The 26632-nt window shown below is 46.9% G+C and overlaps 1 protein-coding gene across 1 annotated transcript; it reads left to right on the forward strand.

Annotated features, from left to right (window-relative positions):
* The first annotated feature begins 800 nt into the window (after nt 1-800).
* On the forward strand, nt 801-20698 carry AP3M2 (adaptor related protein complex 3 subunit mu 2). The gene is made up of 9 exons (XM_087706096.1): nt 801-951; nt 3075-3426; nt 10534-10705; nt 12361-12498; nt 13261-13346; nt 13751-13884; nt 14919-15126; nt 16645-16789; nt 18557-20698. The coding sequence occupies exons 2-9, from the start codon at nt 3154-3156 to the stop codon at nt 18655-18657; spliced, it is 1257 nt and encodes a 418-aa protein (XP_087562222.1). The 5' UTR covers nt 801-951; nt 3075-3153; the 3' UTR covers nt 18658-20698.
* The last annotated feature ends 5934 nt before the right edge of the window (nt 20699-26632 follow it).

Consider the following 26632-nt stretch of genomic DNA (forward strand, 5'->3'; position numbering starts at 1 on the left):
TGCTTGCCTACTGACCCATATTTATGACGGTTGCAAAATCCCAGGGTGATGTGGTCTCCTTCTGTGACTTCTGTGAAGCCAAGTCAATGGGGAAGTGGGATTCACTTAACGACCACGTTACTCACTTAATGATGGCAGAAATTCACAAGCAAGGTGGCAAGAAAGGCCATAAAATGGGGCTAAACTCACTTAAGAACCGTCTTGCTTGGCCACAGAAATGGGGGCGGGGGTTTCAATTGTGGTCGTAATTCGAGGACTCTCTCTACCCGACGCTGTTAACGGCTTAAGCAGGTTTGAGTTCTGACCCACCCAAAGTGGCTCGTGCGGTGGGAACAACGACCCCGCTAATCAACGTCCGTTTTCTCTTTCTGTAGCTGCTCGGTCGTAAACCGAGGATTAGAAGGTCGTCCGCAAAACGATGTGACTGGCGGGCCGCGCATACGTATTTAGACAAGCGGCGGATTAGGACTTCTGTTGTCTAAATGCGCATGCGCGGCCCGCCCGTCACATGCCGCCTCACGCCGAAGAAAAAAAGGGTAACTTCAGCCGACCGCTAGCAACCGCCCCGTTACTATAGAGCCGCGGCGACCCTCCTCCACTGGTTCGCGCGAGCTTTCTCAATCCCTGCCAATCTCTGCCTCCTCTTTTCCCTCGTCTCTGCGTTCACCGGCCTGTCGGGGTGTCACTCGGAATCGATGCCGGGACTTGCCGACCAATCGATGTGGACGGCGTTAAGGAGGCCCCGCCCTACGCCCGGCCCATCAGTTCTGTCAATCGGAGCTGTCAAAGAACCGGCGGCGACGCGGGATAGGAGGAAGGAAGGTGGGGGGGCCTCCTCCGCTGGCCAATCAGCGGCGAGGGTGGGTGGCTTCCGAGGGATCTATTATCACCCCCCACGCACACCGCCAATCACGATTTATTTGAGGAAGCTGTGGCTGCGATGCGGAGGAGGTAAGAATGGGGGAAAGGGATCGATGGAGGGGGGCGGTAGGGACGGGGGTTCTGGGAGAAGGCGAGCTTGGGGTCTCCTGCCTGGCTTGAATCTTCTGGGTTGAGATCCGCGGGAATCCCTTACAAAAAGAACACGGTCGCTTTGATGGGATCCAGTTTCTGGAGGCACCAGGTCCTGGTTCATAGATCTGAGCTGAATTGAATACCATGGTTCTTTGAATAAGCCAGGATGGACTTGTTAGCACAGCCTGCTAATAAACCACGAATAAACTGGCTTTGGGCAGCCTGCTTAATAAGCCACAAATAAATTGGCTTTGCACATCCTAACAAGTCACGATAGGGTGGTTTTGCCTAATGTGCTGAGCCCTAAATCCTGGCTTATAAAGAGGCTGAGTCCACACAAACGTCAACAAGCTCCATTATAGCTTTCTGCAGAGAGTAAGGCCAGTAGGAGGATAATGGGGGTGGGGGTGGGGGCTGATCTTTTGGGGATGTCAGAAAGATTCACTGGAAGGAGGAGGAAAAAAACATTGGAATCCAGGGCATCCGACATAGGATCCAGGACAGCCTAAGGTTTGAGAGAAGAGATTTGGCCGAAAGAAACGTACCATCTAATCGGCTTGAGTTGCATTGCAACTATGAACAAGGTCTGTGGTGTTGGGGGGGGGGGGGGGGGGGGCTCTTTGAATTCCCCCAAGAGATTTTGAGGATCTCCCATCTTGCTTTTCCTAAGGCAACACAGGCCAGGGCTATCTTCATGCATTTGGGGGATATATATATATAAAAAGATATATATATATAAAAAGATATATATATATATAAAAAGATATATATATATATATATATATATATATATATATATATATATATATATATATATATATATATATATATATATATATATATATATATATATATATATATATATATATAATTTTATTCTGTCAGATCCCAGAAGACTTATGCATTTGGGGGATATATATATATAAAAAGATATATATATATATATATATATATATATATATATATATATATATATATATATATATATATATATATATTATATATATATATATATATTTATATATAGATAGATAGATAGATAGATAGATAGATAGATAGATAGATAGATAGATAGATAGATAGATAGATAGATAGTATTTTATTCTGTCAGATCCCAGAAGACTTATGGGAGCTAAATAACTTGAAATAGATCTATACTGGTCTCCCTTTATTTCTTTATCAGGAAATGTAACTAACATACATACATACATACATACATACATACATACATACATACATACATGAGTGAATAAAAAGTATCCTTTTTAAGGCTCAAAGTGTCCTGGTTTCCCTTCAACAAAGAGCAACAGTAGCACAGTATCATCTTTCGCAGGGACAAGAATGTGGTGTTATAAATAATAGAAAATGTGACTGTAAAGGAGACGATTGGTGAGAGGAAGGCATAAAAAGATTTTACTTCACTTTTTTTTTTAATGGATTGGATTTATACAGGTAGTCCATGACTTACAACCACAATTTTATTTATTTATTTATTGGAATTGGTCAAACAAAAATGAGAACAAGAATAAGAGAATCAAAATTCAATGATCGGGATGATAGGCAGGTTAGGGCACTTATGCACGCCCCCTCCACCACTTACGTATGAAGCAAGGTCCACGGAAGTCCATTTGTGACTGAAACTGTGAAAATTTGTATGGCCGGCCCTCTTCAAATTTCTCCTCTTGATGCTGCAATGACCAAATGTCTGAACCAAATGTAGTTTCTAATGTTGGATTTTTCCCCCTTACTAGAGGGAGCCCCCTTGTGGAGTAGTGAAGCCATTACCATGGCAACTTCACTGTGCTGTATAGTAGAAGCCATTCTACAACAGTACAGTAGAAGCCATTTGAAGGCACAACAGGCTGTATCTTAACAGAACACACACACACACACACACACACACACACACACACCAAGGGGATTGTGTTGGCCGCTAGAAATTGTATTGATTATCGCATGCTCGGCTCAGGGAATTCTGATTGTGGTGAAGAACCTGAAGGAAAGAACGGACTTAAGAAATCCTCCGTGCTTTGTGTGTGTGTTTGTGTGTTGATTTTTAGACCTGAGGAGTCATAGAGCAGAAGTTGATTTCTCTGTCGGCCAGGGGTCCTCGGCGGTGGGCCTCCTTCTGGAGCAGTGATGATTCACAGCCTTTTCCTCATCAACTCCTCTGGGGACATTTTCTTGGAGAAACACTGGAAGAGTGTGATCAGCCGTTCGGTTTGCGACTACTTCTTTGAGGCTCAAGAGCGAGCGTCGGAGGCTGAGAATGTGCCCCCAGTGATTTCCACCCCTCACCATTACCTTCTGAGTGTCTATCGGCACAAGATCTTCTTCGTGGCCGTCATCCAGACGGAAGTCCCACCTCTTTTCGTCATTGAGTTTCTTCACCGGGTGGTGGACACCTTTCAGGTAGGTGGAATATCCCAGGGATTTAGGGTTGACGCCAGACACGAGGTTGGCTTTTCAGGATTCTGAAGTGGATAACCCATTTCAGATTCAGATTAACAGAGTTGGAAGGGACCTTGTAGGTCATCCAGTCCAACCCCCTGCCTGTTTGACCCGTCAGTGGCCTGTGGAGCTGGTGGCAGACTCAGAAAGTGAGGAGGTTGGGAAGGAACCTGGGCCAGTCCTGGAGTCTGGGGAAGGCTCTGAGGAGTGCTCTGCATCGGAGACAGAAATGGGGCCAGGGCCATCCGACAGTTATCAGTGGAATCGGACATCAGTGGGCAGAAGAACAGCTGGAGCCTGTTCCCGATGTGCACATGCACTGAGATGGCAGGAGACAGGAACAGCTAAGGAACAAGGGCCAACTGGTGAGTAAAGGCACAGGTGGACAGTGAATGGCCCCTCCCATGGGGAATAAAGAGGGGTGAAAGGGGAGGAGAATTTGCAGGAGACAATTAGTTCAAGTCATTAGGACGAAGATCTGTTCCTGACTTCTGGTCAAATAATTGCTGCTTCAGCAATTTGGAAGATATCGGCCTGGCAGCTCTTCAAACCTGATAAAGGCCTGTAGCTGTGAAATCTCTTGAAAGACTGTTGGCCGGAACTTCGCTGGAGAGGAATTCCCTTTAACCTAAATAAAAGAGGTTTTATCAGGATGAGGAGTCAGCTTCATGATCTTGGGAAGCCTAGGTCAAAACACCGCCGAAACGTAGTGTGCCAGGCGCCTGGGTAATAAAATTCACAGAGGGTCCAAAATGCTGCATCGAAAAATGACAATGACGGGAGAGAAACTTTATTGTGGTTAATCGCTAGGAAGAAGAGGGGAACGTAGGGAAATCACGCGTGGTCTTGTGATGTAGGATTATGCAATGTGATGGACAAATGCTTGCTTCCAACCTTATTGGGTGTAAGAAATAACGATTGTAAAAATATCATTGCTGTGAAAAATGTTACTGCTAGGAAAGGATTGTGACCATGTTGTGACCAACATCATGACTTTTTAACTATGTACACTGAAAACGTGTGCTTGCTTTTTGTATTTTATATTTTGGGGGAAGTTTGGCTCTATTTCTTCATACACGTTTCATTTGTGTCCTTTGTTTTATGTCCCCTCCTGAACATCAGGTTCTGTAACCTACGATTACTTCTTGGCTTTGCCCAGATTTGTTGGACAAAGCCCAGCGCTGGCTGGGAAATCCAGAAACGGTGGAGTTATACACAAAACTTGTGGTTTTCAAACTTGGCAAGTTTGAATGGTGGTTGGGGAATCCTGGGAGTTGAAGTCCCCACATCCTCAAGTTGCCAAGTCTAAAAAAAAACAAAAAAACCCTCCAAGCCATTACAGTAAAATGCTCTAGGTCAGAGGGGAAAAAAACTTTTGCGGACAATGAGGCACTAACTTAAAACTAAGTTTGGCTAAGCTAGATTGACACAAACTGTCATATTGTCATAAAGTAGTTTGCCTAGCTTTTGAAAAGAATAGAACAGAATAGAATATAATTGGAGGAAAGGAAGAGAAAAGAAAAAACAGAATAGAATAGAATAGAATAGGAAATAGAATAGAATAGGAAATAGAATAGAATAGAGAATAGAATAGAAATAGAACAGAACAGAATATAATAGGAGGAAAGGAAAAGAAGAAACAGAATAGAATAGAATAGAATAGAAAATAGAATAGAAATAGAACGGAACAGAATAGAATAGGAGAAAAGGAATAGAGAATAGGATGGAATGGAATGGAACAGAAAATAGAAAACAGAAAAGAATAGAAAATGGAATAGAATGGAATAGAACAGAACTGCACTGAACTGGAAGCAGTGGTGGGTTGTAGGTGGTATGCTCCGATACAGGTGTACCGGTGCCTGCCAGGAGCACCGGGTACCGTTCCGGTACGGTGCTCCGGAGGGCCCGCCCGAGCTCCTTACCTGTACTTGAGCTCTTTGGTACTTGCGTGCAAAGAGCACACGGTGCCTGTGCAACACTCTGCCAAGCAGCTGGAGTGTCGCAGAGGTGTCACAAGAGGTGATGCATGCGTGCACTGCGCGCGTTCATGTGGTGGACACCGGGCCCGGTTGCAACGGGATCTGAAACCCACCACTGACTGGAAGGGACCTTGGAGGTCTTCTAGTCTAACCCCATGCTCAAGCAGGAGACCCTATATCATTTCAGATAAATGATTGTCCAGGTTTTTTTTTTAAGCCTCCAATGATGGAGCATCCACAACTTCTGAAGGCAACTTCTGTTCCACTGGTTGGTTGTTTTCACCGTTAGGAAATTTCTCCTTAGTTCTAAGTTGCTTCTTTCTTTGGTTAGTTTCCATCCATCCATTCTTTTTTTTTTTTTGCCCTCAAATACTGGAATACTGAAATCTTAGTCTGAACAGAGCTAGCGAGAGTTGAACCTAGAATCTTCTGATCCATAGTCAGGGGTGTTCTGCATTGCGCCACTAGCCCTCAGACATAACACCCAGGACATAAACATAATGTGCTCTGTGGCCTCATTTTGGTTTTTGTTCTATGTCTTAGTGACTAAATTATATCGGCTGGGTCACAGCACTCCTACCTTATACCACTCATTGTGGTTTATTTAGTAAACTATAATCTGAATATGGGTTAGTGTATGAAGCATTCGAGTCTGGTGCCAGGGGTGTCCTCGGTCCGTGTGTCAAGAAAGTCAAGACGCAAATTGTTCCCATTTTTAAAGTATACACCCCCATTTCTCAACCTTGGCAACTTGAAAATATACAGATACAGATTAACAGAGTTGGAAGGAACCTTATAGGTCATCTAGTCCAGCCCCCCCCCCCTCAAACAGGAGACCCTACACCAATTCTGACAAATGGCAGTCCAGTCTCCTCTTGAAAGTCTCAAGTGATGAAGCTCCCACAACTTGTGAGGGCAATATCTGTTCCATCGGTTGATTGTTCTCACTGTCAGAAAATTCCTCCTTATTTCCAGGTTGAATCTCTCCTGGATCAGTTTCCAACCATTCTTCCTTGTCTGGCCTTTGGGTGCTTTGGAAAATAGCTTGTCCCTTCCTCTCTGTGGCAGCCCATCAAATATTGGAAGACTGCTATCCTGTCTCTCCTGGTCCTTCTCTTCACTAGCCATGCCGGTTCCTGCATATAGAATAAAATAAGAATAAGAATAGAATAAGGAATAGAATAGAATAGAATAACAGAGTTGGAAGGGACCTTATAGGTCATCTAGTCCAAACCCCCCCCCCTCCAAACAGGAGACCCATCGCCATTTCTGCCAGATGGCAGCCCATTCTCTTCTTGAAAGCTTCCAGGGATGAAGCTCCCACAACTTCCAAAGGCAACTTCTCTTCCATGGGTTGATTGTTCTCACTGTCAGAAAGTTCCTCTTTATTTCCAGGTTGAATCTCTCCTTGTTCAGTTTCCATCCATTCTTCCTTGTCTGGCCTTCGGGTGCTTTGGAAAATAACTTGACCCCCTCGTCTCTGTGGCTGCTCCTCATAGATTGGAAGACTGCTATCCTGTCTCCCCTGGTCCTTCTCTTCACTAGACTGGCCATGTTGACTTCAACTCCCAGAATTCCCCAGAGTTGGTGGACGAAACCCAGTGCTAGCTGGGAATTCCAGAAACTGGGTTTCTACTTGAAAAAGAGTGGTGGCCAATTCAAACGGCTGCTAGGGAAATCCTGGGAGTTGAAGTCCCCACATCTTCACGTTGAGAGGTTGAGAAAACAATTTGGTGTGGACTTGGGGCAAACCAGGAGCAGGGTTCGACCCTACAGGCGTTCCCCATCATACCTGTTGATCCCTCCCTGCATTTGCCTCTCCAAAGTGCCCCTTTTCTACTCTACTGGTAGCCAGTTGAGAAGAGAACCCGGGAGGGAGGCAACGAAGGGAAAGTGGGACAGTTCAAACATGCTCAACTTGATCAGCCTGTTTGGCAAAAACCAAGTTACTCTGGGCATCAACTTCCATGCAAGGCCTTTGAGCCCAGGGAATGATGATTTGCAGGAAGGCAGGACTGGCCTTGCCAAAACAAGCAACTACCATATTTTTTGGAGTATAAGATGCACCGGAGTAATAAGACGCACCAAGATTTTGAAGAGGCATATTAAAAAAAAAGTTTTTGCACTCTGCAGACCACCCAAAAACCGGGCCTGTTTTTTGTCAAAAAAAAAAAAAGGCCAAGAATAGCCTTTAGGAGGCTTGTAGAGTGCTCCCCAGTGGTTGGGGGGGGGCAAAAATGAGCAAAATATGACGCATTTTTCACTCATTTTTAGCCTCCCCAGCCCCCAGGAGCACTCTGGAAGCCTCCTAAAGGCAATGCACATCCATTTCTGCAAAAGGGGCAGGGTTTTGGGAGGCTAAAAATGTATATAAGTGCATAAGACATACCCAAATTTTCACCCACTTTTTGGGGGGGGAAAGGTGCGTCTTATACTCTAAACAATACAGTATTTCAAAAGCAGCAGTGTTTTTTGGCCTCTAGATTCAGCAGCCTCCCTGATTGAAAGTTCTCGACTTACAACAACGACTTTTTTCAGGGCTGTTTTAACTTAACAGTCACTAAATGAACTAACTTGCAACAGCTCGTTTAGTGACTGCTGGAAGTTACAGCAGCACTGGAAACAAAGCACCTTACAATCGGTTTTCACCCGTACGACCGCTGCAGCATCCCCGTGCTCACATGATCAAAATTCAGACACTTTCCTATTGACTCACATTTATGATGGTTGCAGGGTCCCAGGGTCACGCAGTCCCCTTTTGCCACCTTCTGACAAGTGGAGTCAATGGGGAAGCCAGATTTGTTTAACAAATGTGGGTACTAAGTTAACAACTGCAGTGGTTCCCTTAATAACGGTGGCACGAAAGGTTGTAAAATGGAGCAAAACAACTGTGAAAACAACCTTAACAACTGTCTCGCTTAGCAACAGAAATGGTTGGACAGATGGTCGTAAGTCGAGGATTACCTGTATTTATGGATATTGACATGTTTCTGCAGGTTCGGCCCCGCTGATCTGGCCACTCCAGATAAACTGGACTTGAATGTCCATCATCCTAGTCCCTGGGTAGCGCCATCCAAATTAGGAGCACCCATTGGGGTGGGGATGAAGGCATCAGCCTGATGGAAAAGCTATTTGAGGTGTCCTTTGAAAGCTTGGCTGATCATGGGACTGAGTGATTGCTGTCTGATAAAGGCCAAATGACATGTGATTTCAGTTCCCCCTTTGTTTGTTCTGACCGAGGCTTCCCGAGAGTAGGAAGCAAACTCCTTGTCCCAACAAAAAAAGCTTTAATTAATTGATGTGAATTCTGCTCATTCACATCCAGCAAAGTCTTTCAAGGGAGGATTTACAGTCACAGGCCTTATTTGGCTTGAAGAGCTGCCAGGCTGATATCTACAAAACTCGGAGAGTCACGAACCAATGAAGCAAACTAATGGTCTCCTGCAAACTCCACTCCCCTTTCGTTCCTTTTTTATTTCCTCTGGGAGGGGCCATTCATCATCCACCTGTGGCCTCCCTGCCAAGTCAACCCCTGTTCCTTAGCTGTTCCCTTCATCTGGCAACTCTGTACATGTGCATACAGGGAACAGGCTCCAGCTGTTCATCTGCCTCCCTGATGTCTGACTCTGAAGGCAACTGATAACTGGCATATGGCCCTAACCCCCTCTCTGCCTCCGACACAGAGCCCTCATCTGAACCTTCCCCAGACTCCAGGACTGGCCCAGGTTCCTCCCCAACTTCCTCACGTTCCTAATCTGCTGCTGCTCTGCTGGCCCCTGTCGGGCCACAACAGTTATATCAACTCTTAACTTCTAGACTCTGGGCCACAAGGACAGTCCCTTGTGGGGAATGGTATAGGGTCTCCTGCTTGAGCAAGGGGCTGGATTAGAAGACCTCCAAGGTCCCTTCCAACTCTGTTCTATTCTGTGGAAAAGCCAGGCAAACTGTGACAGTTATTCCAACCATCATGAATTTTCTCTATGCATATTTTAAAAATATTTAACACTTGACGTCTACATTTTAAGTATTCTAAACATATATGTCTTGTTTTTCCTTGGTGGGAGTGGTGTTTCTCCCCTATCTCCATATATAGATAGTTCCATTCTTCTTATAGGCCTATGTAAAATTACGTTGAGTTTCTAGTTGTAACTTGAACTCCTTTATTAGACAGGTTCCTTGTTTTCAGTTTCGGTCGTTGCTTCCTGATCACTGTAAAATGAAAAATGCTTCTTTTGTGGCCTTTGACGCAGGAAACCCACAAAAGGAAGCTTTCTCCGTTCAAAGCCGTCTTCAGATGAACGGAAGCAAACTTTTTAAATTATATCTCCATCTGGACTGATGATGGGATGGGCCATTTCCAACTGGTTTTATTGACCTTGGAAGGGGGGAAAGTTGACTCAACTTTGAACAGGATTGAACTTCCTGACTGTGGGCAGAGTTAGTCTGCAAAAAAGCACTCTAACCACTGCACCAATACTTCCTTGTTTTCCTTCCTTCCTTCTTAAGCAATTGCACGTAGACTTATCTATCACTTCACAGTGCTTTAGAGGCCTCTCTAAATGGTTTGCAGAGTCAGCTTCTGCCCCCCCCCCCGGGTCCTCATTTTACCCACCTCAGAAGGACGGAAGGCTGAGTCAACCTTGAGCCTGGTGAGATTCAAACAGCTGGCAGTGAGCAGAGTTAGCCTGCAATACTGCATTCTAATCACTGAGAGGGAGGGAGAAAGGAAGGAAGGGAAATGGCAATAACACTTAGACTTATATACTACTTCATAGTGCTTTACAGCCCTCTCTAAGCAATTTACAGAGTCAGCCCCTTGCCCCCAACAATCTGGGTTCTCATTTTACCCAGCTCAGAAGGACGGAAAGCTTGAGTCAACCATGAGCCTGGTGAGAGTCGAACTGCCAATTTGAAGGCAGCTGGCAGTCAGCAGAAGAAGCCTGCAGTATCGCACTCTGACCACTGCGCTTATAATTGAGGTTCTCACCCAATTCCTGGCCTTTGAGTGATTCTCTTCCAAGATTTTCCCAAGGCAACCAACCCCAGAATGGAGAGCTGTTTTACATTTTGCTCTTCTCCGCCTCCCCAGGATTATTTTGGAGTCTGCTCTGAAGTTGTCATCAAGGACAATGTTGTGGTAGTCTACGAGGTGCTCGAGGAGATGCTGGACAACGGTTTCCCCTTGGCAACGGAGTCCAATATTCTGAAGGAGCTGATCAGGCCACCAACAATCCTCCGGACAGTTGTCAACACAATCACAGGTAGTTGATTTGTGACCAGCTCACCTCGTCCATCAGGCTAAACTGGGCTTGGCTGATTCGTGGTTTATGGAGTGGATCAAACTAGCCTGGGAACAGTAGTACGTTGTTGGCGAAATGGGTAGTATGGATCCAGCATATTTTTGGAGTATAAGACACACTTTTTCCTCCTAAAAGAGGCTGAAAATTTGGGTGCATCCTATATTCCAAATGTAACCAAGCCCACATGGCAGCCTGCACCCTCCATCCTCTTCCTGGGTACAGAGATTGCCACAGACAATGTGTCAGGCCTGCAGCCATCTTTTCTTTTGGGTCTTTGGCCTGCCACACTTTCTGTTATTCTACTGTGCATTTTCTGTTGTGGGAAAATGGGGGGGGTGTGGATTGTACGGAATTAGATGCTATGTAGCTATAACAAAAATCTTTCTAGAAAGCCAAGGTCATCCTTTGACTTTGCATCTCTGCACCTGACTGGAACTGGATGGGTGGAACTGCCCATATGGCAGTGAGAGATTGGACCACGTGATGGACTTATGGATGGACAATAAGTCCATCACATGGTGAACTTTCAACTGGGTGGGGAAAACCGGGAAGCTTTCAGATTGGAGTTTTCCCAGATGTGCCAACATGGCTCTCTTAATCGATTGGAAGTTTGAGGAATGCTTTGCCTCAGAGACTGATTTAATTTTGGATGCTATTTGGAGCCCTGACACAATGGTTTGCATTTTTAGGCTCCGCGCCTCATGTTTTCAGCCTCCAAACGCTCTGTTTGGGACCCGTTCAAGGCTGTTGTGATCGCCAGAACACATCGCTGCCTCTGCATGTTGTGTTTTCAGGTGGCGATCGGAGCGTTTAGAGGCTGAAAACGCGAGGCACGGTGCCCAAAACGGCAACCCGGAACAGCTGCTGCCTTCCCTTACCTCTTCCGCACTTCGCCTACTTTACTAATTGCTGCTCCCTGCGACGATCAGCTGTGCTTTAGAAGCTGCTTTTCAGCCCCAATGCACACATGCGCGCGCACTCACAACCAGCGAACCAATGTGCTGAAGGACGCTAGCCAGATGAATACCTGGTAGACAGAAAAAATGTCCCCCTATTTTCCTCCCCAAAAACTAAGGTGCGTCTTATACTCCAGAGCATCTTATACTCCGAAAAATACGGTAGGTACTGGCTCATGGTTCAGTTTAGCAGGGGTTAGAGCAGGGGTCCCCAATCCCCAGGCCACAGATTGGTACTATTCGTGGCCTGTTAGGAACTGGGCCGAAGAGCTGCAGGTGAGTGGCGGGCGAGCGAGTAAAGCTTCATCTGTATTTGCAACCACTCCAGTGTTGGCATCACTGCCCTAGCTCCATCTTGGATCTTCAGGCATTAGATACTCACAGAAGCCCAAATCCTATTATAAAATGGGCGTGCGAGGGATATAGGTTGTGTGCTCCTCCTCCTTCCCACCCACTCCCAGTCTGTGAAAAAATTGTCTCCTGGGAAACTAGAACCCTAGTAAGACCATACCTGGACTACTGCCACCAATTTTGGTCCCCACGCTACAAGAAAGCTGTTGAGGCTTTTGGAAAAAGTTCAGAGAAGAGCAACTAAGATGATGAAAGGCCTGGAGACTCAAACATATGAAGAACTTCTTCCTCCCCTCTTCCCTCTTCCAGGAAGCACCAATGTGGGAGAGCAGCTCCCCACAGGGCAGCTGTCCGTGGTGCCCTGGCGACGGACCAGCGTGAAGTACACCAACAACGAAGCCTACTTCGACGTGATCGAGGAGATAGACGCCATCATCGACAAGTCAGGTATTCCAATCGTGTCTTTGCTCAAAGACAGCAGAAACCTCGCATTTTGAGGAAAACCACGTAGCCTTTGTCCTTTTTGGGGGGCGGGGATGTTTATCAAGATAGGTAGAGGTAGAGATGGATGGATGGATGGATGGATGGATGGATGGATGGATGGATGGACAGGATGGATGGAAGGATGGATGGATGGATAGACAGGTGGAAGGATGGATGGATGGATGGATGGATGGATGGATGGATGGATGGATGGATGGATGGATGGATGGATGGATGGATGGATGGAAGGATGGATGCATAGACAGGTGGAAGGATGGATGGATGGATAGATGGATGGATGGATGGATGGATGGATGGATGGATGGATGGATAGATAGATAGATAGGGAAGGAGGGAGGGGGGAGAGAGAGGTAGGTAGGTAGGTAGGTAGGTAGGTAGGTAGGTAGGTAGGTAGGTAGGTAGGTATTGATATTGATATATTGATATAGTTTTCAGTCTCTAAATGTCTATGGAGATGCCATTGAAAATGTCATAAATATGAGACAGTTGCCAAGTGTTCAAACTTTGATCACTCGAGAATGTTGCAACCATCCTAAGTGTGGAAAATGGTCCCTAAGTCACTTTTTCAGTGCCGTTATAAATTCAAACGGTCACTAAATGAATGGTTATAAGTTGAGGACTACCTGTAACTAGGATTGTGTAGACTAGCCCCAATGTCTTTCCTGAACTATGTGAATTATTTGTTTGTTTGTGTGTGTGTGGCAGGTTCCACAATTACAGCTGAAATCCAAGGGGTGATCGATGCCTGCGTGAAATTGACTGGGATGCCGGACCTCACCCTCTCTTTCATGGTAAAAATGAGAGGGGAAAGAAAGACCTCTCTCACCCACCCGTTTTGACAAATTCCCTGGCTTGCCCTTCTGTAGCCAACCATCACAGTGCGAGTATCCAAGATAGGAAACTGGTCAAATCTTCCCATCAATGGTATAAAGCAGTAAAACCAGAGCACAGGTTGTCGTCTTCTCCTTCTTCTCATCCTCCTTCTCCACCTGTTTCTCCTCCTTCGTCTCCTCCTCCTCCTCCTCCTTCTTTTCTGCAACTTTTAAGACTTCAATTCCCTGAATTCCCCAGCCAGTAAAGCTTTGTCAGCTGGGGAATTCCTGGGAGTTGAAGTCTCCCAGGTCTTAAAATCGTCAAGGTGGAGAAGCCCCACCAGCCAAGGAGCTTCCAGCTCTTTCCTCTTTCCTCTTTTCAGAACCCAAGATTGTTGGACGATGTCAGCTTCCACCCCTGTGTGCGTTTTAAGCGGTGGGAATCGGAACGCATCCTGTCCTTCATCCCTCCCGATGGGAACTTCCGCTTGCTTTCTTATCACGTCAGCGCTCAAAAGTAAGACGGGTTCTTCCAGCGTTTTGACACCCCACCCCCACTTTATTGTATGGGAACAAAAGATGGCTTGGTGGAATCTTCTACTAGAGAATTCTACCTTGGGCTTCATATAAGTATCAGGACCAACATCGTCCCACATCTTCTTAGTGCAGTCTCTACAGATGAGTGTCCCATGATGTCGTCAGGGGTGGGCTGCTGGGGTTCGGCACGAATTCGGTCAATCCTCTAGCTAGGATTCTGCCCAATTCGGTGAACCCCCAAATGCCACCCCTGGCTGGCCCTGCCTAGAAGTCTCGTTCCTGCAGGGCCTGAGTGGAGACTTGGTAAGGGGGGGAAACGGGCCTACCGGACATTCCAGAAGTCTGGAAATGGGCCTGTTTCCAGCCTCTGTAGGGCCTCCTTAGCCCGGGGAAAGCAGTTTTCGCCCTCCCGGAGGCTCAAGGAAACCCTCCGGAACCTGGGGAGGGTGAAACTCCCCCTGCCTTGGTTCAGGAGGCTGCTAGGCCACGCCCACTATGGCCACGCCCACCCAGCAACAGGGCAGCAAACCCATTGCTTCAATTTTTGAAGCCCAACCTGCATGTCGTCGTACAGGGGTCTCCAAACTGGGCAAATTTAAACTTGTGGACTTCCAATCAGTGGTGGGTTCCTACCAGTTTGGACCAGTTTGGATGAACTGGTAGTAGTTTGGTGACCTGGGTCACTGGAACCGGCAGCGACCCAGGCCTGCCGCACCCCAGAACAGATTCTCCTGTAGGTACCGCCATGTTTTTTGCTTCGGCGCATGCGCAGAGCAATTTTAGCTGTACTGCACATGTATGCACCAAGCGCACACACTGCACGCCCCTGAGCAAACCGGCAAAAGTCTCTGTCAGAACCCACCCCTGCTTCCAACTCCCAGAATTCCTCAGCCAGCCATGTTGGAATTCAAGCAGTGTCCTGAAAGGAATGGGTGGAGCCAGACAGAAAGGGCAAACTCAGATTAGTGGGCTACAATTCCCTTGGCCACGATGACGCTCTTCTTTTTCCCACAGTTTAGTGGCCATCCCAGTCTACGTGAAGCACAACATCAGCTTCCGAGACAGCAGCTCCCTCGGCCGCTTTGAGATCACCGTGGGGCCCAAACAGACCATGGGGAAGACGGTGGAGGGGGTACTGGTCACCAGCCAGATGCCCAAAGGGGTGCTCAACATGACCCTCACACCTTCTCAGGGGACGCACACATTTGATCCTGTCACAAAGGTGAGGAAGTAGAACCTTCAGTCGAGTTTGGTTCTTGGCACGATCTGCCTGTCATCTTTTCCTATGGTAGGAGGAATGGCAGATTCTGAGGGTGGTGGAGTTAAAAGAGGGATCAGCCTAGAATCCTGACATGTGTTGTGGTCCACCAGCCGCCAGCAGAGCTGGCAACAAATTCGGACAGTGAGGAGGTTGGGGAGGAACCTGGGCCAGTCCTGGAGTCTGGGGAAGGCTCTGATGGGGGCTCTGTGTCGGAGGCAGAGGGGGGGCCAAGGCCATCTGACAGTTATCAGCTGCCTTCGGAGTCAGATATCAGGGAGGCAGATGAACAGCTGGAGCCTGTTCCCTGTATGCACATGTACAGAGTTGACCATGGTCTTGGGAAGCCTCGTCCAGAACAACATAGTTACAAGTGGACTAGGTCCAACCCCTCTTGAATTCCTGTTAGATGAAAAGATTCTTGTGAATGAGCTGTTAACCAAGAAATGGATTCAATTGGAAGCTTTTTGTCAGAGGGGGCTGTTCTCTTGAGTGGGGTGGCTCTGAGGATGGGGGTAAAGGAGGACATGGCAGCAGAGAAGATGGATTGCAAGTGTTCCTTGACTTACAACTTCAGTTGAGCCCAATGTTTCCATTGCTAGGCAAGACAGTTGTGAAATGAGTTTTGACCCAATTTAAGACCATTTCTTGGCACAGCTGGGTAACTGAATCGCTGCAGTCGTTAACTTGGTAACATGGCCGTTAAGTGAATCTGGCTTCCGCCTTGAGTTTGCTTGTCAGAAAGTTGCCAAAAAGTGATCACGTGACCCCAGGAAAACAGCAACGGTCATAAATATGAGTCAGTGGCCAAGCGTCTGAATTATGGGATGCTGGAATGGTCATGTGTGAAAAACAGTCATAGGTCCCTGACCCAAATGTGCTTTTTCCCCCCTTTCAACTGGACTTTCTGGTTTTTCTTTGAAGATGTTTCGCTTCCCATCTGAGAAGCTTCTTCGCTTCTGACTGGATGGTGGGGAACCGAAGGATTTATATAGCAGAATGCAAATGACCAGCTGGGATATAAATCCTTCCATTTAGAAAAACCAGAAATTCCAGTTGAAAAAAAGTAAAAACACCTTTGGGACAGTGACTTATGACTGTTTTTCATACTTATGACCATTCCAGCATCCCATAATTTGGACGTTTGGCCACCGACTCATATTTACGACTGTTGCTGTTTTCCTGGGGTCACGCGATCGCTCTTTGCAACCGTCTGACAAGCAAACTCAATGCGGAAGCCAGATTCACTTAACGGGCATGTTACCAAATTAAGGGCTGCAGTGATTCAGTTAACCAGCTGGGCCAGGAAACGGTCTTGAAATGGGTCAAAGAAGTGAAACATCTTCAAAGAAAAACCCAGAAAATCCAGTTGCCTCTTGAAAAAAAAAAAACCACCTTTGTGGACAGCCGTGACCTGGTTGAGTGAGAATCTCCATGGACATTTATCTTGTCATCTCTCTTTCTCTATCCTTCCCTTGGAAGATGCTGATGTGGGACGTGGGGAAGATCAACCCACAGAAACTGCCCAGTTTGAAGGGGACGATGAGTCTTCAGGCAGGGGCCTCCAAGCCCGATGAGAATCCCACCATTAACCTCCAGTTCAAAATCCAGCAGTTGGCAATCTCCGGTTTGTGATCTTCCAATTCTAGGGAGGGGTGTGTGGGGTTCTCCTTCTTTACCATTTTTTTAAAGCCCCTTTTTAAATCCCCAGTTGCGATTAAGCAAAGGAATTTAAATGTCATTATAAAAGACCTGCTGGACAATTGGGCTGCCTGCTGAGCTTGTCGATCAGAAAGGTCGGCAGCTCAGCGGTTCGAATCCCTAGCACCCGCGTAACGGAGTAAGCTCCCATGACTTGTCCCAGCTTCTGCTAACCTAGCAGTTTGAAGGCAGGTAAAAATGCAAGTAGAAAAATAGGAATCACCTTTGGTGGGAAAGTAACAGCGTTTCATGCACCTTTGGAGTTTAGTCATGCCGGCCACATGACCACAGAGACGTCTTCGGACAGTGCTGGTTCTTCGGCTTTGAAATGGAGATGAGCACCGCCCCATAGAGTTGGGAACAACTAGAACATATCTGTGAGGGGAACTTTTACCTTTTAAGCATTGGGCAAGATTTGCAGTGATGGTGCATTCTTTGCTACATCCCATGTAAACTGATGAACCAAAAATATCCACAATTAATATTTGGCTGAATTTTGTTACCTTGTCCATGCTATCCCTGGGTCTCCAGCCCCCAATATCTCAAGAGACCATATGCCTCTAAAAATTAGCACAGAGCAGAATAATTCCTCTGCCTTTTTTAGATTAATACAATAGCAGAGTTGGAAGGGACCTTCGAGGTCTTCTAGTCCAACCCTCTGTCTAGGCAGGAAACCCTATACTGTTTCAGACAAATGGCTATCCAACATCTTAAAAACTTCCAGTATTGGGGCATTCACAACTTCTGGAGGGAAGCTGTTCCACTGATTAATTGTTCTAACTGTCAGGAAATTTCTCCTCAGTTCTAAGTTGCTTCTCTCCTTGATTAGTTTCCATCCATTACTTCTTGTTCTTTCCTCAGGTGCCTTGGAAAATAGTTTAACTCCCTCTTCTTTGTGGCAACCCCTGAGATATTGGAACACTTTGGATATTGGATACTTTGATTAAACATTGTAAAACCAAAAAAGTAAAAAAATAATACAGGCTAATGTGACCGAAGGAAAATAAATAAATCAAGGAGGAAGCTAAAAGTGCTAGAAAGAAAGGAAAAGGAAACTAGAAAAGAAAGGAAAAGGATTCAAAGAAGTGACTTCCAATCTTCTTTGCAGCAGCATTAACACGGTGGTACCCCACTACTCACTGCCAATTCATTCAGGCACGATAAGTACTAAAACTTACAAGTACCAAACAAACCACTGACTAATATGTCCCCCTTTGTTTCAGCAGGAAAAGGTAGTGAGTTATGAGCAGGGGTGGTTTTCACTTACCTTCCCTACTGGTTTGCAGAGTTGTGTGCGTCCACGCAGCCTATCCACGCATGTGCCTGGTGTTCCACGCATGCAGTTTATGTGCCATCTGCACATGCGCCAGGCAACAAAAATGTCCCTTAAAAACTTATCTGTAATTGATTGACACATTTTCTACAGATGTAAAGAAAGATGCTGTACCTGTTTTAAATTAAAATTAAAAAACATTTATTAAAAAAAAAATGTCCCTTAAAAAGACAACATAGAGCTTGGGGGGGGGGGATTTCTACTACCAGTTTGGGTGAACCGCTCTGAACCGGCTGAATACCAGCGGGAGGTGCATGCACACGTGTGGTGGAGCTGAGCTGGATGACGGCTCGCGTGCCTGCAGAGAGGCCTACAATGACTTCCACATGGCTTCACCTCCGTCTTTCCTTCTCGCTCCAGGTCTGAAGGTGAACCGTTTAGACATGTACGGAGAGAAGTACAAGCCGTTCAAAGGAATCAAGTACATGACCAAGGCTGGGAAGTTCCAAGTCCGAACCTAAGAGAGCTTCTGCCCAGGAGAAGACTCGTGGCTTCTACTCCATCCCTGCTCTCCTCTTCCTCATGGTTTGCTCCTTGAGGTGACCCATCTGGATTTCTTCTGAGACAGGCAACTTCTCCCGCACTCCATTGGTTTGGCCAGCCCTTCCTCTGTCTAACATCTGGAGCTCCCTGATTGTGGCAAAGAGCAAAAAGGAGAGGTGGTCACTTCTCTTTGGGCGTGTTGGCTTTCAGCTTCAGCCAGTTGTGTGCTTCTTCCCCCTTTCGCTGGCAGTCAGCAACAGCTGGATTGTTTGCCGGATGAAACTGCGACAAAAGAGATGCGGGAAGGAGCCGAACGGGATTCTGGTTGAACTCCAAGCCCAGTGGCAGTCTTTGTTTCCCAACCTCTCTTCACTCAGCCTGTCCTGTTTCACTACACCAGGGTGGACAGAAATGGGAAAGAGGCGGCTCTGTTCTCAGACCAGAGGTTATGGGGGGTCTAGAATTGGCATTTTAGCCCAGTGTAAATATGCTCAGCTTAGCTGTTGTCCACGGAGGATTTGCAAGCTCAGAGACAGAGCTTGAGAAGCGAGTTTGCTCCAGATGTATGGAAGCAAAAGGGGAACAAAACACGTACATGTTTGTGTGTGTGTATGTATGTATGCACACACACCACACACACACACACACCATGTTTCCCTGAAAATAAGACTGAGTCTTATATTACTTTTAGCTCCAAAAGATACATTAGGGCTTATATTATGGTTAGGTCTTATTTTGGGGAAAATATGGAACTAATTGCGTCTGTCTGTCTGATGATCTTAACTGGAACTTATTTGGGGATAGGGCTTATATTACGAGCATCCTGAAAAATCATGCTAGGGCTTATTTTCTGTTTGGGTGTTATTTTCGGGGAAACAGTGTACACACACAGAGAGAGTTTTGGAGCACAGCATCTGTTGGAACATTGGCTGTGAAAGAAATGGGGCGGGGGAAGCACGCATTTGGGCTCTGAGGGTGGGGCACTCGTTCCCGGGCTGCCACGTTTATCTCTTGCATGTGCTTGCATGTTGTGCTTCCAGCTGATCTCTGACATGTGTTGCTGTTATACTACCATAATAGATCTGCTTTCCCCCAGTCTGGTGCCTGCCCCCCCCCCTCCACACACGCACACCCCGGCTGCCTGGCTGTATGGCTGCTGTCCCTTGAGCTTCTCCCGCTGAATCAGAATGGTAGTCCCAACAGGTTTTCTCCCTACCAGGCTGGGCTACAGGCTGCTGGTCCCGTGTTTTTGGGTGCAACCCCCGTGTCGCTCTTCTTAAAGCCTGAGCTAAATCTGAGCTGTGTGTGTTTCCATTCTGATCCGGACTCGCCCCTCTTAGCATGCTTCTGTTTTGTTCATTGAGAGGAAAAACTCCGGACAAATCCAAGTATTTTGAATTTGAATTTTGAATTTACTTTATTTGTATGCCGCCCTTTTCCCTGAAAGGGACTCAGTAGAGGTTATTCGGCACATCCTTTCTGGAAAACCCTAACAATGTCATGGGAAACTCCAAACACAGGGGCAGAGATCTGCCACTCAGGTTGGCCAATGCACCCCTCTGACTGTGCCAAAACATTCTGGACACAACGACTTTGCAACTCTCTCTTCTTTTTTCCCTCCTTCCTCTCCTCTCCCTTCCTCTCCCAACCCCTCCATTCTACCCTTCCCTCCTCTTTGCCTCCCATCCCCTCCCCTCCTCCTCTCCTCTCCTCTTTTTTTTTCTTTTCTTTTTTTTGCTTAAAGAGGGTGTGAATTGGGAAGCTGTTGCAGGATGGGGAGAAAATTACAGCCGGCCATTGCAAGGGGATGTGCCTGCCTGCCTATTTGTAGCAGCAGGGATATTTTTTTTAAAGCCTAGTCTTTTTAGAAAGCATCCCTCAGAGACCAGTGGGCATCTTTTACTTGCACTATGGAGGCTGAGAGAGAAGGCCCATTTCTGAATGAATGTGCGTTTAGGATTTAACCAGGATGTACTGTAAAATGCAAATATCGCATTGTCAATAGATGTTTGCCTGAGATGTCTGTTCTTGGCTTTTGTGCATCTTGTGGTCAAAGTTTAGCTCTTCTGCAGCGCTTCTCTCTGTGTTACGATCGAAGAACATTGCCAATCTTCCTGTTTAGCAGCTTCTGGATCGGGTGCAGTGGTGGGTTCCAGCTGGTACGGCCGTACCAGTAGTCATCAGGAGCAGCAGCCACCGTACCGGTACGTTGGCTTTTTTGGCCCACCCACCCACCCGCCCGTGTTCCATACCTGTTGTAAAGCAACTGGGCCAATTGCATACATGCGCACAGCATGCGGCACCTGTGCGACTTCTGACGAGCAGCTGGGTGTCGCAGGGGCGGTGGAGTGCGCATGCATGCGCAGTGCACGTCTGTCACGTTCACGAATAGACCACGAGCAGCGTACCGGTAGCGAAGGTAAGAGCAACCCACCACTGATTGGGTGTTCCAAAGATGCAAAAGAATATCCACTTGTCCTTTTTCTGTCCCCAAATTCAGGATCTGGTCCACCTTTTCTGACCCACAAATTTCATTCAACAGCATAAGCTTTTTGCTTCTTTTTTAAGGACTTTGGTTGGAAAAGGGGCTACCAGGCGCTTTCTGAATTTTTGCCACCATGTTTGCAAACATGACTCTTCCCCCTACCACCTCCAATGCCCAGTGATTGCTGTTGCTCCTTCCTGCTCTTCTCATGCTCTTGGATGGAGAACTGGGAAAGGTGGAGGACAAGGCTCAAGAGCAGGATTTCATATATGTTCTTCTCTGCACATGTGTGGATAGGAACCTGGACTTATAAGACTAAGCATTCCCCTCTGGAGCAATGATGTTGACCTCACTCAAACCCCAGTGATGGCCAGGGATGAGGGATATTGAGAGTTACAGGGCCAGCTGAATCTGAAGAGCAGAGAGTGGTTCTTGCTGCTTTAACGTAGGCCGTCTTTTGGGAAGTGCTGGCTGAGGAATTCTGGGAGTTGAAGTCCATAAATCTGAACATTGCCAAGTTTGGAGAGCCTTGCGAACCTTTTCAACATTGAGAGAACGTTCGTGCATGTGTGTGCTGGAGCACCAAAAACCTGAAGACTAGCTACCAGGCGCGCACATGCCTGTTTTGTGGCCGATTTGGGGGTTGTTTTCAGGCTGTTTGGGGGGGGGGCATTTTTGGCCCAAAAAGCAGCCTGAAAACAGCCTGGGTTTTTTGGCCATTTTCCAGGCCATTTTCTGGTGCTACGGCACCTGCGAAGACCAGCATGCATGCCAGAAACCAGAAGAGCAGCTGGCGACGGCATATGTGCCTACAGAGAAGGCTCTGCATGCCACCTCTGGCACGCGTGCCATAGATTCACCATCAAGGTCCTAGATGGAGTATCTGAATATATTTAGTTTCCTGAACAGTCTATGAAATCCCTTTTAGGTTTGAGATCTAATGAAGAGAATTATGGAAGGTGGTTTGGAAGAAGATCAGGAACTCAGTATCTGGGACAAGAGTTGGGTTGTTCAGGGCTGGTTGTCATGTCTGTGGGGAAAGCTGGGGAACTTTCTTCTAGTGTGTGTATAGGGTGGGGTTCATGGGAGGATGACAGATTGACACATTCAAAGTAGACATTCTAGTTATGTAAGGTCTAACAGTGGTTTGCTAAAGTAGCTGAATGGATGGGTCAAATTTTTTGGATCCTTTGAGTTGGAGGGGAAGAAAGATGGTGCTTGAAGCCTCCTTATGCCCTTTTCAACAGAATCCCAATTTGTGTGTAAAGACAGCCCCTTGCCAGTTCCATCTATTCTATGTTCCCTGGATGGCAAACCTATGGCACGCGGAGCCATTTGTCAGGGCACGCAAGGCGTTGCCCTATCAGCTGGCCAGCGCATGCATGCACTGGCCAGCTGAGTTCAGCCTTTTTTAAAGCCATTTTTCACCCTCCCCAGGCTCCAGAGGCTTTATAGGAGCCTGGGGAGGGCGGAAAGAGCCTTACCACCATCCCCTTGGAGGCCCTCCGGAGGCTTCAGGAGCTTCCCTGAAGCCACTGGAGCACAAAAAAACGGCCCTATGGGCAAACCAGAAGTTCAGGAATGGACTTCCGGTTTGCTCATAGGGTCATTTTTAGTCCTCTGGAGGCTTCAGGAAAGCCTCCTGAAGGTCCCTGAAGCCTCCGGAGGGCCTCCGGGGCAGCGGGGGAGGCTGTTTTCGCCAGGCTCCTATAAAGCCTCTGGAGCCTGGGTAGGGTGAAAAAACATGCAAAAAATGGGGGGGAGTGCCTCATGCGTGCATGCGCACTGGGGGGGTCACGCATTGCATTATGGGTGCAGCATGCCTGCGCACAACCCCCTACTCTCCCCCTACTTATGGCACGCGAGGCAAAAAAGGTTCGCCATCACTGCTATATTCTATTCTGTTTATATGTGTGTGTGTGTGTGTGTGTGTGTGTGTGTGCGCGCGCGTGCCTTAAAATGTCTTCTACTGCACAGCACAGTAGAGTTGCCACGGCAATGGCTTCTCAGTACACCACAAGGAGACTCCCTCTAGTACAGGATTGGGATAAATACATACCCAGGCTACACTGGTTTATCAGCTAGTTTAATATAAAATTAGCATGAAAATCTTCAGGGCCGACTGTTTCCAAGCGGTGGTCCTAGGATAATCTCTATCAAAACAGATTTCTGGAAAAGGTCTAGGCTAATTAAAAGCAAAATCCCATCTCTTAATGCTGAGAAAACATCCTACTGGATGTCCGGTATGTCTCCAGGAAAGGGGGGAATCTCCCCCCCCCGCCTTGGTGGAAAACATCTGGCCTTCAGAGAGATGATTCCTGGAGTCTTCTGGGGATGCACCATCTCCTTCAGTTCAGTAGGTGGAGATACAAGCCCAAGAGTCATCATGCTTTCCTATGAACAAGCCAAGGGGACCTCTGAAGTGAGGAAGTCCTTGTTTGTGGAATCAAGGCAGCTTCATGGGTCATACCAGAGAGGAGTTCTTACAGAATGTCTCTTTTGAGATAAGCTGTTCATTTCCAAGGGGCCTGCAGATATCCAGATGCGTTCACAACCAAGAAGGGACCCTCAACCTCCATTCTTCCCACTTTCAAATCCAAACCTCAAAATCGTTCTATCCATCCCAACCTTTTATACAGGGCTAATAATGGTAGTTGGTTTTTATTGTCTTTGAAAATTGCTTCTGTGTTTAGACGGTTAGTACCTGTCTTGAATTGAGTGGTTCGAATCCCTAGCACCGCGTAACCGAGTGAGCTGCCGTTACTTGTCTCAGCTTCTGCCAACCTAGTTCACAAGCATGTAAAAATGCAAGTAGAAAAATAGGGACCACCTTTGGTGGGAAGGTAACAGTGTTCCATGCACCTTGGGTATTTATTCATGCCGGCTACATGACCACGGAGGCGTCTTCGGGCAGCATTGGCTCTTCGGCTTAGAAACGGAGATGAGCACTGCCACCTAGAGCCAGGAATGACCAGCACATATGTGCGAGGGGAACCTTTACTTCTACCTTACTTGTCTTGAATGCCTGGGGGGCAGAAAGGCAGCACGGACATTGAAATAATAGGCAAACTGAATCTATAGGCGTGTAGGAGATGGGAATCTGAACTAATTAAGCCTTTTTCAGACCCAGCAAAGCAGCTCTTGCTTTAATTTGGAATTAAATGTCTTGGGTTCCATTTATATGGTTAGTCTAGTGCAGTGTTTCCCAACCTTGGCAATCTGAAGATGTCCGGACTTCAACTCCCAGAATTCCCCAGCCGAAGATGTCCGGACTTCAACTCCCAGAATTCCCCAGCCGAAGATGTCCGGACTTCAACTCCCAGAATTCCCCAGCCAGCAAATGCTGGCTGGGGAATTCTGGGAGTCGAAGTCCGGACATCTTCAAGTTGCTAAGGTTGAGAAACACTGGTCTAGTGAAAAGAAGAACTAAGGGAGACAAGATGGCAGTGTTCCAGTATTTGAGGGGCTGCCACAAAGAGGAGGGGGTCAAATTGCTCTCCAAAGCAGCTGAAGGAAGGGCAAGAAGCAATGGGTGGAAACTAATGAAGGAGAGAAGCAACCTGGAAGTAAGAAGCTTCCTAACAGAACAATTATCCATTGGAACGGCTTGCCCCCAGAAGTTGTGGGTGCTCCATCCCTGGAGGCTTTTAAGAAGAGATTGGACAGCCATTTGTCCGGAATGGTATAAGGTCTCCTTCCTGCCTGAGCAGAGGGTTGGGCTAGAAGACCTCCATGGTCCCTTTCAACTCTTGATATTCTGTTATTCAATCCAATGGGTGCAAGTCTTCCAATTTTAATAGGTCCTCTGTGTTTCCTCTTGAAAATCCCAACATCCTGTGGCAAGTCTGCTGGTTGAAAAACCCATTAGATCTTCCAGGGAGCTTCCCTTGTCCAGGTTGCTCCCTTCATTTTGACCTGCAGTTTCCATCAGCCACAGCCAGGCTGTTCCAGACGTGGTGCAACGGAATAGTAGTGGGGTTCTAGTTCCCTAATCTTTCTTTAAGGGTCAAATGTTGCATTCTGAAGGTCTTGGGTTGAGTACTGGCACTGCCAGATTTGGCCTGATACCACCTCTGCAGTTTATTTATTATACTTCCATTTTTGCCATTCCTCCAAAGCAACGAATAACAGAGCCCATGGTCCTCCCCTTGCATGACCTCTCCTCTCAGTGAACTAAATGGGGCTGCACTTGTCTTGGACCATCATATTGCAGTGAACTTCGCATGCTGTGCTCACTTGACTGCTGCAGTTAGCTGATGGTTTAGGCAAGGGTGTCCAATCATGGCCACTTTAAAACTTACGGACTTCAACTCTCTGAATTCCCCAGATAGCATGGCTGGCTGGGGAGTTCTGGGGGTTGAAGTCCACAGTGTCAGGTTTCCAAAAATGCCCTAATTGATTCATCAGCCTTGAGCCACGTTTAAAAAAAACCAGTCATTTATTAGGAGCACCATTTTGGCAATACCTTGTTGCAGTCAGATCTGAGCCTCATTTGAATTATAGTTTAACTTTACCCCTGTTCCTTCCCTCCCCTCAGTCTGTGTCACAAATCACATTCCCCAATGAAGTGCACCCTTCCCAAGCCTGCTGTAGTAATCTGAAATCCGACTCTAGCCAAAAGTATGTGTGGAATGCGCTCCCCCACTTTCCTCACCATGGCAACTTTATGAGTTGACACACAGGTCTTAAAGTGGCCAAAGTTGGACATACTGGGTGGGGAATTCTGGGAGTTGAAGTCCACAAGTCTTAAAGTGGCCAAAGTTGAACATCCCTGCTTTAGAGCAAAACCAGAAACTAAAGTACCGTAAACTGAATAAATATTCAGATAAACCTGTCATAAGAACACAGCTAATGTGTCACAAGACAAGAGAGACACACTAAAAGGGAACTTCAAGTCACCGAAGGTGTTGGGAATTGAATGGGTGAATCCTCTGCTCTTGCCCCGCCTTAACTCAGCACCCTGAAGACTCGCTCTCTGCTCTGTCCTTAACCAGCTTAGGCTAAGCTATGCCAATCTTCTTGATCTAACTTTTTTCCTTCCTTCTTTCTCGTCATTATTTTTAACTTTGGTTACCAGACACCAGCTGTTGCTTTGTCGTTCAGATGCTTCTCAATCCCTTGTTGACAGCATGCCTCAGCTGCAGTCCTTCTGAAGGGAGACCTTCCTTTCTGCTTTGCAGCATCTCACCTGGCACAGAGATCTTAATCCCGGCAGACCGACTCATAGTGGCCCCCAGAGTTTGAGTTAACAACTTCAGGGGATGTGCAGTGATGGTGTAAGAAGGTTGCTCATTCACCGCAACCTCCATTGGCTGAGCTTCGACTGCTTCCAGGTCATGAGACGATTAACATTTAGTTTACTCGTGCATATGTATTTATGCACATATGTGCAGTGTGGTTTACTCTGCAGATTCAGCTTCTCTAGCTTAAACAAGCCATAGCTTGCTGTGTTGTGCAAACCACACTTA

Source organism: Thamnophis sirtalis, unplaced genomic scaffold (genome assembly GCF_051295495.1).
Source record: "Thamnophis sirtalis isolate CommonGarterSnake01/CBP01778 unplaced genomic scaffold, rThaSir2_p1.2 scaffold_2, whole genome shotgun sequence".
NCBI classification, from domain to species: Eukaryota; Metazoa; Chordata; class Lepidosauria; order Squamata; family Natricidae; genus Thamnophis; species Thamnophis sirtalis.

Coding starts and splice junctions, on each gene's coding strand:
- AP3M2 (XM_087706096.1), top strand. CDS start 3,154: ATGATTCACAGCCTTTTCCTCATCAACTCCTCTGGGGACATTTTCTTG. Junction 10,706..12,360: donor AGTTGTCAACACAATCACAG/GTAGTTGATTTG, acceptor TCCCTCTTCCAG/GAAGCACCAATGTGGGAGAG. Junction 13,347..13,750: donor ACCTCACCCTCTCTTTCATG/GTAAAAATGAGA, acceptor TCCTCTTTTCAG/AACCCAAGATTGTTGGACGA.